The sequence below is a fragment of the Artibeus jamaicensis genome, unplaced genomic scaffold, assembly GCF_021234435.1.
Source record: "Artibeus jamaicensis isolate MK-2021 breed Jamaican fruit bat unplaced genomic scaffold, CSHL_Jam_final contig_426, whole genome shotgun sequence".
NCBI classification, from domain to species: domain Eukaryota; kingdom Metazoa; phylum Chordata; class Mammalia; order Chiroptera; family Phyllostomidae; genus Artibeus; species Artibeus jamaicensis.
The window spans coordinates 9204702-9223954 of NW_026521826.1; the positions used below are offsets into that span (position 1 = coordinate 9204702).

Below are 19253 nucleotides of genomic sequence, written 5' to 3' on the forward strand. Positions count from 1 at the left end.
CTTTCACAAAAACTGTAGTCAAATCTCCACTGCCATTTAAGGTAACTTTCTCTTGTTTAAGAATATTCCAGCTGTGTTTATGGTATTCCAACATTCTCCTGCCCAAACCCTTGACAAATGAATTGGCAATATTTTCAGGGATGTTGGCGAGCACAGGCTGGATTCAGCCCTAGTATCCTCATTTGTTTTTGTTATATCTGGTCAGGATGTCAGGATGGGGGGTTGGACTCGTAAAACATGTACACAGTGAGAACTCAGTTTTGATCACAACATTTTAGTCTAGCCTGCATAATACCTTAGCATTCAGAAACGTAGGAACTTCCATCAAACACCCCCTGGATTATTCATTAACTGTACCTTGTCATCTTGCCCTGGGCACGATCTTCCATTCTCGTGTCAGAGATGAGATTGTGCCAGCTATTAAGTCCTAGTCTGCCCTCAACCTTAGGTGCCATAAGTGAACGATCTCTCCATGCCAATTTAAAATAAATGGGCCAACATTGGGAATGGTTGATTAGAGTATTAATTGTGGCGCTCCATTATTACTATGCTGATAATGTGTCTTTAATAACCCCTGCCCAGAAAGATGCAGTGAGGGGAATTGGCTGCCTTATGATCTTTTCTTGGCAGAATGAGAATTTATAAACAAGTTTTGCATAGGTTGAAATCTCCTTCATGCTACACACGTTATTTTAAATTACACTTTATTCCATTGAAATACAGCAGGCTGCTGCGCCTTTTTCAGAGAAGAAGCACAAAAGAGGCCCGGGCATTGTACGTGCTTTCTGAAGTGCTTGTATTTTTTTGTGTGCACAGAGGAAGAATTCATCGAGTTCTCTAAAAATCCTCTTGCAGCCCAGAGAAAAGGTAGAACACCTGAGTTAAGCTACCCTTTCAGTTGCGATGACAAGTGTAATAGATGTGTTCCAAAGTCTTCTCTGTGACAGGGCCCGTGTTTTCCCTAGATCCTGTCTGTAGGAGGAAATTACTTTGAGAAACCTTTCCCCAGTCAATCATTCATCTGTTTTAGCAGCAAGAAGGCAACCTCGCTGAAATAAAAGGAATTAAACTCCTTTCATTTTTACTAGCAACCTCTCACTTTCCGAAAATGGAGATAATAAATAATTGCAAGGTTGTCCACATTTACAGATGAAAATTTTTCTTGTTCTTCTTTTTTTTTTTTTTTTTTTTTTTTGCTATTATGTTTTTGGAGGCCTTAAGATGGTAACATATAGACTATCTTATCTAACCCATCTGCCCCCCCAAAAATGTAGCTTCATTGTTGGGGCGCATGCATCTTTTCTCCCGAATCCACTTTCTCTTGTGTTTTGGTCAGTAGCCTGAGAACTGGCTGCTGAGACAGCACACACAGGAGGCTAGAAAAGTTAAGGAGAAGACCCTTCAAGATCAGGGCAGTTGTCCTGTCAAGACTCTGTGACGACCCCCCCCCCACTGCACCCAGAAGCAAATTTTTAGTAGAAAAGTGGATAATTATGACTTAAGTTATTTCTGTCCACAGACAGTCGTCTGGTCAACTTGCAGAAGGAGCCAGCAGCCACTCCTGGTGGCAGGAGCTCATGTGGCTGAAAAGCCACACTTGTGAGGTCTAACCCTAAATTACCACCACAGCATTTTCAGCAGTGTTGGAAGAAAATTGAAATCCAGCCCTAGCACTACCAAGACCTATTGTTTTAGAGAAATTACACAGGTTAAAAAGCCACCAATCCATGAAATATTTGGTTCTGAAGTTGCTTAACTTCCTCCAGAGGAGCATAGAGAACGAAATTTTTCAACATGTGCTCTCACTTCATAAATGACACAGTAATTTTCTCTCCAAAGTAACTGAACGCAGCGCACAGTACAAAACTGAACAGAGCCACGGAGAAGGCGACTTCGCCCTTACTGTACTACTGCCACTAGAATAAAAAGGTTAGAGAAGTCACCAGAGCTGGCACATCGTTTATTCTGGGCTGGGACGAGGATCATATAATTAGAAGTGTCAGTGAAGCTTTAATTGCAGGTTTCATACCCGAAAGGGCAATGGGTTGAGTTTGTAGAAGTATAATTTCATTGTTCTGTTGCTAACACTCTTCTTTTTAGACCTGTTAATTACTATATACCTCTCTCTAAGCTATTTACAAAAGTCCCGCTTGTTCCGAAATTGTGGTAAATGTGTCAACTGTGCCTTATTGATTGTTGTTGACATTTTGTTTTTTAATGCCTTCCTAACCTCCATTTGGAAGCTGTCAGTTTGGCACATGTTCCTGGATAATAAGAGCAAATGAAGTGAAGGAAACAGTTCTTTTGACTATGAAAAGGAGTCAGTCTCAGCTTCGCATGGTTTCAAATATATCTCCATTCGACCATTTGCTTTTGCCTCCATTGTGCTCTCAAGACAAGAAACGGGAAAAGAAAGATCTCTTGGTGTTACTTCCTCTTTCAGTAACATCTGTGACAATGACAGTGGTTTCAAAGAGATATGCCTTTGAAATGGATGGTAAATCTGGGGCACTGTCATTTCACCATAGAGCTGAGTATTGATATGGAAGCCGGTAGAGGTCCTGTCACCTGTCTCACACTCTATTACGCACGTCATCTAGGTGCCTTGGCGTGGGTTGCCAAATTGCTTTTATTGATGACAAAACCTGCCGCCAGTATTTTTAAGTAAAAGCTTCACCAGCTGCTCTGACGTCAAAGAACTCTCTGCCCAGCTAAGCATTCCTAGTAAACTGTCCTTCAGGCCTCAGAAGGCCAGCTTTACTGGGAGATGAATGCAAGGTCAATCAAGCCATTCACTGAAAGTTCTGTGTGTTAAAAATTGCAGCATAATGCAAAAAAAATGCATTGACTTATTTTATGATGATGTTGTTGTGCTTTTGGGTTAATGGACAGGCATTGTTGTTTGGGTAAAAGGTGCTAGAACAGTATTGACTTGATAATCTCACCAGGTACACATGTAGAACAAAAGAAGGAAATAGGGTTTAGGGCTCGCAAATGGATTTACGCAACGCAGACCATCCACTGATGGTTTAGATGTAGAACATTCTGTTGGGTGTCCTGGCAACAAGGGCAACTATCTCGCCGTGTTGATGCCAGAACACCACTCTCTTGCCTTCACTCTGAGATGACAACAGGCTGTTCAGCCTCTCGGTGTTTAGATCTGCTTCATTTGGAAATCTTTTAAGTACTAATAATAATAATGTTTTGAGTAAATTGAGTGGAACACTAAATTATTCTCTGATACCTAAGTTCAAACTGTGCAAGGCTAAACAAGCTGGAAATCAATGCACTTTTAAAGTCATTAGAGATCCTAAGTGAAATAAGTCTGCGTTGCTTCAGCTCAGCTTTTAGTGTGCTGTGGTTTTATTATAAAAATCAGCCTGAATCTGCATTAATTTCACAGTCTTTTTCTCTAAGAAGCCCAAGGGTGCACAATGAATAAACTGTGAATTTCAAAAGGCTGTGTTTTTATTAGTGGAAAGGGCCGTGAGCTGTGTAGCTGCAGTGGTGACCTGCCTGGTGGCCAGTGCGGCTATGAGGTGCAGGGACAGGCACTGGGGAGTCTAGTTATTTTTCAGGACAAGAAAAAACCATGGACTGTGCGATGGGTCTCACAGGAGACATTCAGAGAAGTAATGTACATTGTCTCGTGAATGTTAGACTTTAGGTCAAATCGCTGGTACGTATCAGAAACTCACAACTTCCAAAAGTCATAAAGATTCTACACAAATAAAAAAAATCCATTGCAGATTTAAAGTTTTTGCTTTATATGCACTGTTGAGTCTTCTCAGAATACTATAGCATTTGTTTTTGTTCATAATTAATAAGTGCTGGTTTGTGCAGGATTTGGTATATTGGTTTACATTTGAATGTCATCAATGTATATTTATACACGTATATTTTTTAACTACCCAGAAGAGATTAGATATATTTATTTGCTGACATTTCAAGCTCTTGGAATTTTATGCTCATTTGCCCTTGGAGGATTTTATTATTTGCTGCTTAAAAATCAACACTAAAATTTGAAATCCAGAGCCCTAATATGTTTATGCCCTAAGTAGAGATAATCAGTCAGGCAGAAAATGTAAAATAACAATTTTTTATTTTAGAAAATGTAAACTAGATCTTGCTAATTTCAAACCCGTGGCTAGAAAGAGTACCCAACTTCCTTCTCCTTGTCTCCATTAAAAAAAATAAACTAATCAATCGGCAGATCTTTCTACTTTGGTCAGATTAGCAAGTCAGCACTGTGAATAAAAAGCAAAATACGATACAACCAAAGGGAGAAGTTGTTTATTTTTATGTACTACTGAGAACAGTGTCGTCCTGTGGCAGTTCTCGTAGACCGTGTTGGTTTAACAAGCGTCCAACCCTTTTGTCTTGTTGTTTTTTGTCTTTCCTGCTCCCTGTCCCCTTGTTTCCCACAGGCTGTGCGTTTGTCACATTTTCTACAAGGGCAATGGCACAGAATGCAATCAAAGCCATGCACCAGTCTCAGACCATGGAGGTACTGTATCATCTGCCCTTTCTTTGTTTTCTTTGTGCAAATGATGGGGATGGTAACGCAGTTCTCTCCTGTGTGCATCGTTCACATGACAATCACAGATTTAAACTCTCACCATCTTTCTCCATTCATTCATACTCATTCTCTCTCCTCCCTCCCTCCCTCTCCCCCTCTCTCTCTCCCTCTCTCTCTCTTTCTCAGTCTTTTCCCTAATGACTTGAAATGGATTTAGGAAAGCCTTCCACCTGCTCTCTATTATTTCTTGAGCCTTTTATTACAGTGGCCAAGGGTCTGCCATGTAAGGTCATGATGCAGTTTAAGCCAAGTAATATTTTGTACCTAAAGGGTCACATCCACTCCTCAGCCCAAGGTTAGTACGGATTAAATATGGGCAACCCCCACTCCAAATTGCAACTTGCCCTGTGCTCACAGGGGTTTTTTTGCTTCTTAATGTGGGATCAAGTTTTCTTTAGTCAAACAGAATTGTGTTTTTGTATCAAGAATGTGGGAGAAATTAACTATTTCTCCCACTTCATTTAAACAGTGACAATACTCTTGGATGAGAGTCCCTTGAATAATTAGATTTGTCTCCTTACTAAAAAAATGAACAATAACCCAGAAACATAAAGGCTCAAATTTGGTCTCCTAATGAGACATAGCAGATTTAAGGGAAGATAAATACGTTGGTGTGGGTGTTCACCCACCAATGCAAGATAGATGGCTCTATACTTTTAGTCTGTGATTTGGGTCATGGCCTTTCAGAATTTTGCACAAAAGCATTCCATGAGTGATATGCTGTTACTCATTCTGTACTGTCTGATAGAGCCATTTGGGAGTGCATGTGCTGCTGTATTATGTACACTGTATCTTCGTGTATGGGTGAGCTCTTCCACAGGTGGCCTTGTGGCTTTATCTGAAGTTATATTTTTCATCTTCGGGGAAAATTTTTTCAATTTTATTTAATCTGCAAAAATTTCTTTATTGACTGAGCTTCTTTTGGCCTCCATTTTTTGGGGGAGGGGTATTTTTTATTTGTTTGTTTTGTTTGTTTTTTGCAATGCTGCATCTCCCAAAGCATGCTGGGAGCTAAGTGCTCATTATGCGTCCTGTTTTGTGGGCACCTTTTTTATGGTGAGCCAAAAGGTGGGTGGGAAGGGGGGAATGAGTGTGCATGGCCTTGTCACTAAGTGTTTATTGTACTTTTCTGAGTTTTGATATCAGCATTGCAAAGCCTATTGTCTTTTTCGAACTTCATTTTGACTTTGGTACTCCTAACATATCTTATATAATCGCTGTGTTTTCCTTTCAGTGCAATGCATTTTTAAGATACTCCCACCCCCCTACCTGAAGGCAAGCTCAGATGAAAATCCGGCCATGATAGGAAATAATTAGCAGGATGTGCAATACCTAGGAAGCCAGTCTTGTACAACATGCAGTCACCTGTGTGGCAGTTCTTGTCCCTCCTTTATCTTAACTTGGGCTGCTCCATTACTGTGGATCAGTCTGATTCCCAGCTCCATTTCAGTTTGGAGATTAAAACAGGTGCTGTTAGGAAAAAGAAAGTCTTTACCTGTATTTATTATCTTCCATGTATGTGTTTCATCCTTAATTATTTTTATTTTCCATAACTGAGTGATTTGTACCTGAATTGGTCTCATCTTAGATAATTTTTTTAGTCTAAATTCTTTCAGCTCTGTTAGAGACATAGCCACTCCAGACTCTGTGCTCAGAGCCGCCCCCCACCAGCGGAGCCACAGAGGGCTAGTGCAGGCTGGGTGCCCCTGTTAGCACAGAGGGGCCGCTGGAGCGGACAGGAAGCAGACCGGGTGTGAACCCAGCCCTAGGAACGGCAGGCTCTCAGAGTGGGAAGGTGCTGCTGTACAGAATGGGGTGTACTGATTCCTAAGAAGTCCTTGATCCTTTGTTATTAATACCTACTATAAAAAATCAAATTTGGTGCACATGTTTGAAATCTGGACATCCATGCTTAAAGAACGAGGCCCTCAGACACTTAAATGTCTTGTTTAATTACAAAAAAAAAAAAAAAAAAAAAAAAAAAAAATATTGACATTCGAATGGAAAATGATACATTATGCAGTTACACTATAGTGATACAACTGAAGTATGTTTTTTTAACGAACTACATTATTTTCAGGACTCTGGCTCACATCTTTAATCAAGATGTATTATTTAAGAGATTCGAATTGAAAATGATGTGAATGTCAAAGTTTAAAGGACACATTTTCTAAAATAATTAATTTATAATATTGTACCTTTTATTTTTCTACTTTCCTCCAATCTACTCCTATCCAATTTTTCCGTTTCATGGTTTAAACAAGTAGTAGTTGAGCTGTAATCATTGGCCTGATTTTCTGCTTTTATATCATCCTTTCATATTTAAGGAAGAAGAAAAACAACAGTAAGTGTACTGTTAGGAGGAGATGCTATCATTTGTTATGGAACAGTTTGGTACAGCCATAATAACCCTTTTCCATGCAAAACCCTTTCTCTATATAATTTTCCTCTTCAGAGTATTTTGCCCTCTTTAAGGAATGAAGTGCTGAAATACGGAGCAGATGAAGAAAAATGAAGCATAGCTTTTTTAAAAAAAATGGTGGAAATACCACTTTTGTGCAATTTTCTGACACTTAACATTCTGCACTGTGACTTTGGCTACCAGAGCTGAAGACCAACACGCTGGGAATTCAACAAAGTCACCTCATTCTTTCACATTTTTTGGTAACCACAGACATGATAGCCTCGCATCTTCCTAGCTGCCTCCCCAGTAACGACCCAAGGTGATAAAGAAATGCAAGTTTGTTTTCTAGGAGAAAGAAAAGTGACCCAAAGGGAAAAGAAAGGAAAAGCTCATTTAAATAGGAATATAAAATTTCTGAGAGGAGTGAGAGAGGTCTATTATCATGCTGAGTTTCAATGGAAGTTTTTTTTAATCACTTGGGTAGAATTAGTTCTTTTTACCTCAGCAAAATTTTAACAGCCTTAGTTGTGATGAAAAGGGAAGGCAAGCTGCACTTAAGAAGGAGAAGAGATGGGGAGCGGGGAGAACTGTGGAGGGTTTGCCCAGCGCAGCTGTTTGAAAGGTGCTTCCATGAGGAGGCCTTGGGGAGTTAGGCCCTTCTTTTCCCTAATGATTTCATCTGTATCAGACATGAGTTCGCCCTATTATATAACCCTCGGCCATTCCTCACCACCCCTATTCCTTTCCTTTTGAAGGAAATGAAACCTGAAAGAAGCACCTAGAAGGCTGGAATTTGTTAGAAAAAGAAGTCAAGTAGACTTCTCCCTCTACCGTTTATGCTATATCTCCTTTGATTAAACTACACTTTTTTTGGTTCACAGTAGCTCTGGGACTGTGGATAATGTAGATTTGCTATGGAAAGAAGAGATCTTTCTGAAAACATGGGAACAGTTACGTTGGTCATTGCCTATGTTCTGTGAATATCTCCTTCATTCATCCGTGTTTCTAAAAACAAATCCACTTCTCCTCATTATGTTGCTGGATCAATGTGATCCCCACAGTTCCAGTTTAAAAATACATAACTGAAAATTGGAGAGAGTGAAAAAACAAATGAATGAGAGATGTTTTTATTCCCATCACAACTCCCACCTTCAAGCTTGTCTCCTGTTCACATGTGGAAAGAGGCAGACACACAAAACAGGCCTATCTCTCAGACAGGTAAACCATGAAGCTTAGTTAAAGAACACTGATGAGGTCTCTCGTCTCTGAGGAGGTCCTCAGAAGGTTGAAGGAAGACACATGAAGAAGGAAGGAAGGAAGGAGAGGCAGTTTAATAAAGAGAACAAGAAAACAAATGGCTCCATCGACCACCAGATCCCCAAAGAAACCAATGACAGTATCTGGAAATTTCTGTTGATGTTGCAGTTCAGAGAAGAAGGAATATCACCATTTTAAAAACCATTCCAGACCCTTCCATGTTGCTCCCAGATAGTTCAGAAAGCTAACTCCAGTGCTGAGTTTCATGAGCGGATTTGACCAGGCTGTAACTCCCTCTTCACTTTCCGCTGTGTCTGACCACAGGGCTGCTCTTCACCTATTGTGGTGAAGTTCGCTGACACTCAGAAGGACAAAGAGCAAAGACGCCTCCAGCAGCAGCTCGCACAGCAGATGCAACAGCTCAACACTGCCACCTGGGGGAACCTGACGGGTCTGGGCGGACTCACCCCGCAGTACCTGGCGGTAAGTGCTGCAGGCGGCTCAGGGCTCGGTCCCCAGGAGAGAGGGGAGCTGCAGCTCTTACAACCTACTTGTCCCCTGAGTATGCCAAAGAATTCATTTAAGGGGCGCTTTGAGTCTCAGGAGATTATTGAAATCAGCACTGATGCAGAATATTTTTTCAAGCTAAGTGGGTTAGCATAGCACATGACTAATTTAACTCCTGCCTGATACATGCTGAGCAGAGTCCCACATGGCTAAATTCCTCAACAGGCGGTTATTTAAGGGTGTCGAGGCCACAGGGTCGGGGGGCTCACTGCCTCAGAGGTCAGTCCATTCCACATCAGGGCCTCCGGTGAAATCCACATGGAACTTTCCTCCAGTGATCCCAGGTCTTCCCGCGAAACTCTGTTGACTAGATGAAATATTTCTTACTTTATCTATTTGATACCAAAAATTTAGATCTGGTTTCAGGCCAAATAGACCCAGTTCTTTCAGTCATCCCTCACATTTCATCGTCTCTACACTTTTTGGTTTCTTGATTTTTCTGGGAGCCACCTATTATATTTCACTCTGTCAGTGTCTTTGTTAATACACAGTCGCCTGCATTTAAGACAGTTCCCCTTGTAAGACCTCAGCAGCACCAAGCAGTGGCCCTAGTGTGGGCTCAAAAATCTCTCCGTGTAACCTGAGAGTGGCGTTGCAGTAACCGTGCCGCGTGCCGCCCCGAAGGCAGCCAGTGCGCCTCCAAGTTTTCACTTAGCTTTCCTCGAACTCCTGCCAAACCATGCCACTGTACACCTTTTCTCAGTTTCAACCTAAATGCTGGGCTCCACGTTTGTTCATGAGATTTCCTGTGGTGCGACAGGGCCTTCTTCCCAGCCTCTGCCGGCGTGTGTGTGCGTGTTTGTGTGTCTGTGTCCCGACGCTGTCCCTCCCGGGACTGTATTATCCACTACACTGACTTTGTCGCAGAACCTGTCCTGTTCTGCAAAATAGTCCTCCCGTGGCTTTGAGAAGTCGGCCCACTCACCTGTGCCAGTCAGAAAGGTTCCCTCACTGGACCTGAAGTCGCGCGGGCGGTCCAGCAGGACGCAGCCCTCTGTGTGTCCTCTCCTTGTGGCCAGGCTGCCTCTCAGAGAACAGACACGTCTCCTGTTCCTTTTTTTGCCTACTGGGGCCCCGCATGTAATAGCTATTCGACACACACTTGACTAATAAATGAAGAGCATGCTTCTCCTGTCTTCATCTGCGCCCTCACTAAAACCATTGACCCAATTACCACCACTTCCACGCCCTTGCTCCATCTGACCCACAAAGACACCGTGGGAGGGTTTGCCAGTGTCTTGCTAAAAGTCTGTGTATGCTCTGCCATGTCTTTTTCTTTGTCTGTCAGTCTAGAAATTATATGGGAAAAAAATGAGTCTAACTTATTTTTCGCAAACTGGTGCTTTTCAGAGGTTCACAGACCATGTTAGTAGTGTATATAATAAGAATCTTTATCAGAGATGGAAGTCAAGCTCACCTTTCCTTTTCATGGTTTCTGAGAATCCAGCTCCCCCTCCACCATTTCCCAAAACCGAGACACACCAGCCTGGGCCTGCTCTGCTGCACGTACCCCAGGCCCCACATTGTCCCGGACACTCTGGCCGTGTTTCTGTGGTCACAAATGCAAAAGATTTCTGTATTCTGAAAGAGAATTAGTCTCATCCTCACTCACAAAACACATTTCTATACATGCTTTACTGTGTTTTCTCCTACTTTGAATTGGAAGTTCATTTCTGTGAGGGCCCCTGGCCTCTAAGGCGCCCCCTGCCTGTGTTCGTGGGCGGGTCCCGACTCTGGCTCCCCAGCCAGAGAACGGATGGATTTGCCGTGGGAAGAGCCCTCAGCAATGGTTTAATGACAGTCCAGTCTACTCACCTCAGCGGGTTTTAGTTCCTCAAAATATCTTCAAAGCCAACTTACGTTCACTTTAATTTTTAAAAATATCTAATAGGAGGAGGGAGTAAGGGGTCACAATCACAAAAGAATGGGAAACCCAAGTAATCAAGTCAAAATAAGGGATTTTTCATCAGAATGGGTAATCCCTGTCTCCTCCCTCCCTCTTTCCCTCTGTGCGTGCGTGTGTGTGTGTGTGTGTGTGTCTTTTTCTCTCTGTGACATCTAGGTAATATAACAAGTGTGGGCAAAAGTACATTAGATTACCAGCCATCATCACCTAAAATATAAATCGTAAATAAGGATACAAAAATAATAAGGAAAAAAATAACACAACTAAATACAATAATTAAATAGCGATACAAGAATAAACTCTATTCGTGTACTCACCACTGTACGCCAACTTTTGCCCACCCCTGTATTCCAGCGTTTGGGGGGTGGGCAGACATCACAGATGTTTCTCTGTGACTGCTCGTGTTAATCCCCTCACATCACTGTCACCAAGTCTTTGGTGTAATTAGCCACTGTTACTGCACTCTGCTTGGCACTTCCAAGTCAATCGCTGCCTCCCTATTTTTGAGTCATAATCATCATGGAGTATGTTTTCTTAGTAAACCGAAGAGCCCTTCATGTACCCAGAGGAATGGTGGTCCTCGACATTGTGTTTTGCAGAGCTCCACATAAATTCTGAAAGCTCTTTTTAAAATAGTGAATTCATCTTTTCCTCCAAAGCACATGGCAGTTTTCAGTAGTAAATTTGGAGGGGATCTATGCTGGTTGGTGTTTATGTACATTTGAGTACAGGAGGTAACTGTATGCTTGTTTCTATACAAACTCTATTGATCAACCTTAATAGAAGATAATCAATGAATCAATTCAAACACTTAATATAGCACCTGAGTGTTTACCTATAAGTCAAGCCAATGGGGCAAATATCGAAGCATTTTAGGGCAGTAACCACCTGCCTTTACCATGTGGTAGCCACTGTGGTTCTACGTGGAGGAAAATGTGTTTTTGAGATCTCTAGGGAGAAATGCGGACACCTTTTCACAGATATGGTAACTTTAAAAAAGATGCTGATGTATTTGTAATGCATAGTGCAGCATCCCACCACGTACTTCTAAGTTTTGACAAAGAGTATGTGTTTCTCTGCCAGTGAAGGCCATCTTAAAAATGGGTGAGCACCGTCTCAGTCAGGTAGTCACGGCTGCGAATAGATACACTGATGTCTGTGGTTACCATGGTTTCTCTGTGGGCCCCCGTCTAATCTGGGGCGAAGGAAAGAGCTATGAAAGCAAGTAGAAGGGTCGGACCTGGACTGACGGAGATGAGTTACAGTAACTACCAGACTACAGGGAGATAGCATTAGTCATGCCATGTTGGTTTCAATAGACGTAACACCTGGTTGTTAAAAAGAGTGAATTGATTAAATGCTTTAAGGCAGCAGTGTTATTGAGTTTCCGCAGTGTCTGCGTTTCGTAATAGAGATTAGACATTACTATGGATTTACAGCCCCAACTCTGGGAACCTTCAGTCCATTAAGAGACGACAGCAGCCAGCCCTACAAATGTAGAGGAAACAAGACGTGTCCCCCGTTTAACCTGGAGGTCACTTTGCCCCCCTCTCCACATTGTGCTGACAGCACACTTTTCCCTTCCTTTGCAGCTTCTGCAGCAGGCCACCTCCTCCAGCAACCTGGGTGCGTTCAGTGGCATTCAGCAAATGGCTGGTAAGTCACAAGCCCTGCCTTTCCTTTTGACAGGTGCTGTTGTCTGAATTCGAGGGGGTTCAGAGGGCAAAGAAAAGCAGCAGGGAAAAGGGGGGAACAAAGAGCAATTACCACCGCTCTTCCCTTTCTGGTTAAAATTAGAATAGCTGTTGGAAAGTTGCTGTCCTGCCTCTGGCATCACCAACATTAACAACACGGAGCGATGGAGAATTCCTGCGTAGTATACTCATTTTCTTATTTTTAAAAATGGGATTGGCTACTGGGGAATTTCCAGCAAGATTCTTATATCCAGGGCAGCCGAAATGATTAACATCCTTCTAAAATTTTAATAACAGGCAGTCAATAAAAATGATCTGACCTCCATAATAAAAGCCAAGATTGCAGGCCTATCTTTGCTACAGTTCGCGGTCCCCTGATATCCACAGACAATTATCAGGGTGCCTTTTTCACTTTTGTACCCCAGTGAACAGAACTGGGCATCAGACGCTTTTATGCAAGAGTATAATCTCTGTTCTCGAGAAAATCAAAGTGTGGCTGTACTGAAAGCCGGCTCATGAAGGGTTTTTCTGTTTCTAATGAGCTGTGTCAGTAGTAACCGAGGTGCAGTGATTAGTGAAAGGTCACTCCCGCTGTGTCACCTTCCAGGCTGATACCCTAACTTACCACGGGGCCAGGGACGGCAGCTTGTGCAATAAATCAGAACACAGGTGCCATTAACCTGCTGCAAGGAACAGTGAGAAAGCTTTTCCTTGTTTCTTTCCAGAGAGGTGGGGAGCCAGGCAAGGAGAAGAACAGATTTTTGGCACATTAAAATAAGGCAGTTTGTTTTCATCAAGGACACCCTGAGTCAATATGCAGACTAAAAGCCTGATTTCTTTATCTGTCACTGTGAAAACTCCTTTTTTCCTTTCTCTTTTTTCCCCCCAAATACACATCCTTGGTTTTTTTCTTGTTTCACTTTGAGTGGATTTGGAAAGACTTGCAATGTGCGTACGTAGGCTTCTCCTGGTTTGTGTGCCGTGATCGTCAGCCCAGCCTTTCCCTGTGGCCTCGCAGGCTAATGGTGACCTGTCATCTGATGGGACGTGCTGGCTGCCATGAAAACACTGCGGGGTTATTCCCTGGGCTTTCAGTTTGTTGGCACTGCCGGCCTGTTCTGTTGTCAGCATAGCTTTTGGATTATTGGGAAAAATATATATGTGTTCATATGATGTAAGTAGTTAAATCATTCATCAGTATCTTTATGGCCACGGTTTAGGAAGCTAGCCTTGGAGCTAAGACTCAGATTGAATGGTTAATGTATTCTTAGTTCCGAGAAGCCCTGAGCAAAATATTCAGGAAGTTTTCTGTGTTTTAAAAAGAGAAAACCTCCAGATTGCAAGCTCCAAAATAAATGGTAAGATTTGTCACATTTTCAGCTGATGTAAGATTTGTTTCTCTTGTAATAGTTTGGACCCACCCAGATCCAAAATTAGGGTCTTTCCCTCAAGGAAGCCTCAGGCTACTGCCGAACACATCTTCCTGGGTGGACGGTGTGCCCTGTCACTTTTCCTGACACTGTGCCTTTGCCTCACTGCACCCGGTCAGGATGTCAGCACTCACGTGCTTTGCGCGCTCACTGAAAGACTGAGGGTATCTGGGAATCACCTTAGAAGGTACATGGAGGTGGCTGATTTAAGGCACTCGCTGAGTGTGCTGGGCTTTCCAAAATACCCCTTTCTTGAATCTTCAGTATGTTAAATCCAACGCCTTGCATCTGCACAAGCTGGGAGAGCAAGTGCTGAGCAGTCCATATGGGCCATGGCCTTAACATAAGAGTATTAAGGATGTCGTTGTCAAGGCTTTGTCTGCTGGGTGATTTTTCTCTGAAGGGTGCCCTTCATTCATAAACATAATCAAGTTTTCACCTTCCCAAGTGTTTGAAGGATTATGGTTTGGGATTTCTTTTCATTTTTTTGTTTTTGTTTTTTCAATAAGGTGAAGCTAAGTGACATCCTGCTCTTTGGTCATCTCCCAAAAAGCTTATTAACTTTTATCTTTGCCAGTCACTACAACGTGAACTGGTAATAGAGGCCACTTTCTGGAGGCGGTGTCCCCAGCTCCGCTGTGGGAGGGTGTTCCAGAGCCCTCACCTCCTTCCCTTCCTTCCTCCCCCCTGACACTCCTGAGTCATCCGTGTCTGGGGGGGGGGGTGGCCCAAGCTGATACCAGCCCTCACTCCTCTGAGAGGGGCTTGTGCCTGTTTTTGAGTAAATGAGGAAACAAATATATAAAATGACATACTCAAATTTATGTTTGGGGTATGTTCCCAATGGCACTTAAGTTAAATGCCTTGCTTCTTTTTTTTTTTTTTAATTTTATTTATCTTTAGAGGGGAAGGGAAGGAAAGAGGGAGAGAAACATCAGTGTATGGTTGCCTTTCATGTGTCCCCTGCTGGGAACTGACCTGCAACCCAGGCATGTGCCCTGAACTGGGAATCAAACCACGATACTCTGGTTTGCAGGCCCGCACTCAATCCACTGAGCGACACCAGCCAGGGCTTGCCTTGCTTCTTAATTAAGAAATTTGGCATTAGCCTTACATTTAAGCAAAAAAAAAAAAAACAAACAAACAAAAAAACATTATATAAAGTAAGGACAGTATCTTCATAGGTTAAGTCAGCGAGGACTTGAAATTAGATGTACGAAAATTTGTACAACATCACGCATGTCATGGCACACGTGGTCCATGGCACATACGTGGGAGGGACGTGAAGGACCCAGAGGGCACCGATCCCAGACCCCACTTGAGTTTGCTAAAGTGCTCGCCAGGTGGTGGAGATTGTGGCCCCGTGCCGTGGGCACCTGCACAAGTCAGACTCCGGTTTTGTGTCTACGGCGCCGTGTAATAAACTCACGTATAAAATTCAAGTACTCCGGTGTGCAACACTCACCAAAGCGAGCGAAATACCATCTTGGAAACTAATAATATTTTGTTGTGAACAGCTCTCAAAACATAATGGTCTGTTCTTCAGGAGATTCAGGTTTATCACCAGAGACTAAAATGTATCATTCGAATGAGGAAAAAACACTTGCTGTTTGAAGAGAAAATAAAATAAATCCAAAAAAAAAAGAAGCAGAAAAAGAAATTTTAGATGACAAGGTACTAAGTAGTCGCATTAATAAAACTGAATGGCACATCAACTATACTTTCCTGTCAAACTACAAGTCAAAATGTGTTCCATGATTTTATAAAAGGACACCTTTATTAAATATGGATTTTAAAAGCAGAAAATAGGTTGGGATCAAATCTTAATCATCTGAATACTTTTATGTGGACTTTTTTGCATCTTTGAAGTTGATTTTTCCTTCTTCAAACCTATAATAAAAACTTGTCCATTTTGTCACTCAACGGTTGTATTTGTTACATGAATTTCTCAAATCTCAGAAACTTGGGTCTGAGTTTAGGCTCAAAGTACAGATTCTCCCTGAAAAAGGATGAATGAGCGACAAGTGGCTTTTTGGTCATTAATTTCCGTGTGGGAACTGTCATCTCAAAAGAAGATCGTTTTAGAAAAACAAGGGCGGTATGTTACGGTTTTGTTTTTAGCAGAGTTCCTTGAGATAACATTGCCATTCACGTTCATAGCAGGACAAAACAAAGGCGCCCCTTCATTGCTACATTACAATGGGAAGAACTGAAGTGTGAAATGAAATAAGTACTGTGAGACCACAGCACCAGTCAGGGGCACAATGTGGACTAGGATACAGAATTCCCAAATACCAAACAACCTTGAGGCAGGGACTGTTAGCATCTCATTTTACAGGTGGGACAGCTGAGGCTTAGGGACCTTTACTTAAGAAACTTGCCCAAAATTACGACCCCGGCAAGCAGCTGACCCCAGTTTGACATCCACTTCAGCCTGACCCTGAAACCTGAGCTCTCTTGCCCCCGAGCCTGTGCGGCAGGGCTCAGAGTCTCAGCAAATTCAGGTGTGTCAGGCTGCAGCACTCACCTGCACAGAGGGTTTGCCAGGCCAAGTAACAGGCCGAGTCCAAGCTGTACGTAAAAAAAAAATGCAGGAAGAACCCCACATTTCCTCAGACAGAAGCAATGCAGAGACAGCGCCCCCCCCTTCATTTTGAACAACATTTCAAGTGTGTAAGAGTGGTTTGCTTTCTGTTAGGGGAATTTTTTTTTTCTAGGGCAAGGGGCCGTTGTTAGGAAATGACAGAGACTGAAGCCATGGCCGAAGAAGTGTATCTTTTGCTAAACAAGAGAAAGTGTTCACGTTACTTCCGATATTCAATACAGCTGCTGGCGATTCCCTTTCACAGTGTCCAGTCCACATTTTAAAAGTAGCAGTAAAATTATAGAGTGTGGATATTTGCTTCCAACAACAACATGGCGATGCGTTTGTCAGTTTGAGACCCATTTCCTACAGAAGACTGTCTTAGAATATCTGTGATAAGTGGCAAGAGGAAAGGCATTTTGAAAACTGCATTGGAGGCTGAGGAGCCGGCGTGGGAGACCCTCCTGAGGTGTGAGGTGTGCGCGCATCCTGGGCCCACAAGGGTTCCTGTGCTTCCCGAGGCCTGACTCCCACCCTGCACCGCAGACACTTCCTGCGAATGTGCTAATGGGCCTTAGGAACGTTTTATAACCACCCATCTGTCACTTTCTAACAGACCTGATTGGCAAGCGCTTGTAACAACTGACATCTGTTCTCGCTTATTGATATGCAGATTTATGGTAATTGCTATGAACAATAAGACACAAAATTACCTAGGGTGAACATTAAATTAAATTTTCATGCCCTTCTCCTTATAAATAATTTTTTTTAAATCTTAAGTTTCAAGTAGGCATATTGCACATCTGTTTTCCGCATCATTTCTTCATTTTGAGAAGGACCCTCTTTTCCAAAATAATGAATGAAAAGCGTGGAATCCCTGTATTCCCAACTTTTTCTTCTTTTCCCCTGCCATCTTGCTCTTGGCACACTATTGTATCTCATAAAACTTATTTAAATGTTTTGTATTTCTGGTCACCCGGATTATCACCCCTGTTTTGAGGGACGCCCGTCCGAGCAGAGGTCTTCATGAGGTTCCCAGTGGTGATGTTCCTTCTTAGAAAAGAGCTGTGTGCCAGACCAGGCCCGGCATTCCCAGGGAGGCCGCCCGCTGTCCGACTGGTGCCCTTTCTGGATCATTCTGTGGGAGCGCCGAGAAAGGGGACGTGGGCCTGGGCAGGCAGCAAACCAGGCGGCTCCTGCAAAAGGAGCTGAGACAGGGGAGAGGGCAGAGTGCGCTCAGACACCCCAAAATAAAAAAGAACCAGAAATGTGAATTTGAGGTGCGCAGAAGCAGAAACCCCCGTTAATGGCCTCTGGGACGCCAGTGTTGGCCCAGCGAGGAAATGAAGGAAGGGAGACCCGCCCCTGCCGGGAGCAGGCCCTCTGAAGAGACAGCAGTGCAGTGAGCGTGCCAGCGCGTCGGGGGCAGCCAGGAGCCAGAGGATGAAGCAGCAAGCGTATCCGCGTGGAACTTCCCAAGCTGCTTCCTGATGCGGGGCAGATGTCTTTTCTGGAAACTGCGTGGCCCCCAAACCCCCTTCCTCAGTGGGATGGCCACACTGTGGGTGATGGCTCCCAGGTCACCCGAGACCGGAGGACCCAAGACATCAGTCGCTGAGGACACACACTGTGCGCACAGTAGGCTCTGTTTTGTCCCAGCTTTGCCACTGAGGAGCCCGAGGCACCGGCAGTTGAGCAGATTTGCTCAGGGTGAGGTAGGTGGGCGGCAGGTGAGGCAGAGCCCTGCTGAAACCCAGGGGTCTGAGAACAGGGCCTGCCCTCTTCTCGACCTGCCACACTGCCTCCAGTAAATGGCAGTTGTTGTCACATTGTCACCAGCCGAGAGGGCTGGGCACCCCAGGCCCTGGGAACACAGGACAGGACAAAGAAGAGGTGCCTCTGCATTGAGAAGAGCAGAAGTAGGAGGGTGGGTATCCGGGCTGGGACCAGGCCCCCACCCGGAACAGGGGGCAGGGACGCTGCCCTGCCCACCTACAGTGTACTGAGCGCTGCCATCTGGGATGAGTGGGAAGGGAGCCTGTGGGATCTGCTGGGGTCTGCCCTCCAGGACCCCGAAATGACAGACAGAAGGAGGGGCATGATCCTCCAATGGGACACCCCCTGCCCATTCAGTGTTCCTGTGCTTGTCTCGTGCCCTCAAACCAGAGATTAGTGACAAAGAGTTCCTGAGTCTGGGTCTGTTTCCAGAAACTGGTGTAGGACTGTTCTGCAGTTCCTGGCTTCTCCCTGACCCAGTATACAACAACCTCTTCAGGGGCAGGGACTGTCTTGTTTTCTGCTTAATTTTCAGTGTGGTACCCAGGGTCTGGCCCATCGTGGCCACTCAGTAACAGACGGACAGGTGGATGGATGGATAGACATAAATAGAGGGGCAGGCAAATGCAGGGCTTAGTCTCTGCTGGTTCTCTCTGCCTGACCCTCCTTCTTTCTCCCCCACATTCCTCTGGTGCTGGGAATCAACAGTGGCCCCTCCACGCATCATCTCTGCTTCCTTTGGCCCGTGTCTTGTTCCTTTCCCACAGTGTGATTACTGAACAGAGTGCCCCCCTCACCCCCCAGTGCGGTGTTCTGGAGCTGAAATCCCTCTGCCTGGCCTTTTCTAGCTGGAGGCAGGAAAAGGCTGGACCGGGTGGCACACTCTCGGGGTGGGGGGGAGCATGGGAAGGGAAAGGCAGAGGGGTCACGGAGTGGGGACTCAGGGGCTCAGCCGGCAGTCCCAAGCGGAGAGGGCAGTAGTGTGGGGAATCCAAGTGTTGGTGGCTGGGCTCCAGGACCTGTAATGAGTGCTGGTGGATGAGGTGAGGAATACAC

The 19253-nt window shown here is 44.1% G+C and overlaps 1 protein-coding gene across 8 annotated transcripts in view; it reads left to right on the plus strand.

Moving 5' to 3' along the window:
* CELF2 (CUGBP Elav-like family member 2) overlaps positions 1-19253 on the plus strand; it is a 503518-nt gene that overhangs the window by 435826 nt on the left and 48439 nt on the right. For all 8 annotated transcript variants that reach the window (XM_053665830.1, XM_053665833.1, XM_053665829.1 and 5 more), the window contains 3 exons: positions 4428-4507; positions 8565-8723; positions 12306-12369. In XM_053665830.1, coding sequence (XP_053521805.1) covers positions 4428-4507; positions 8565-8723; positions 12306-12369 — 303 coding nt within the window. The remainder of the gene's footprint in view (positions 1-4427; positions 4508-8564; positions 8724-12305; positions 12370-19253) is intronic.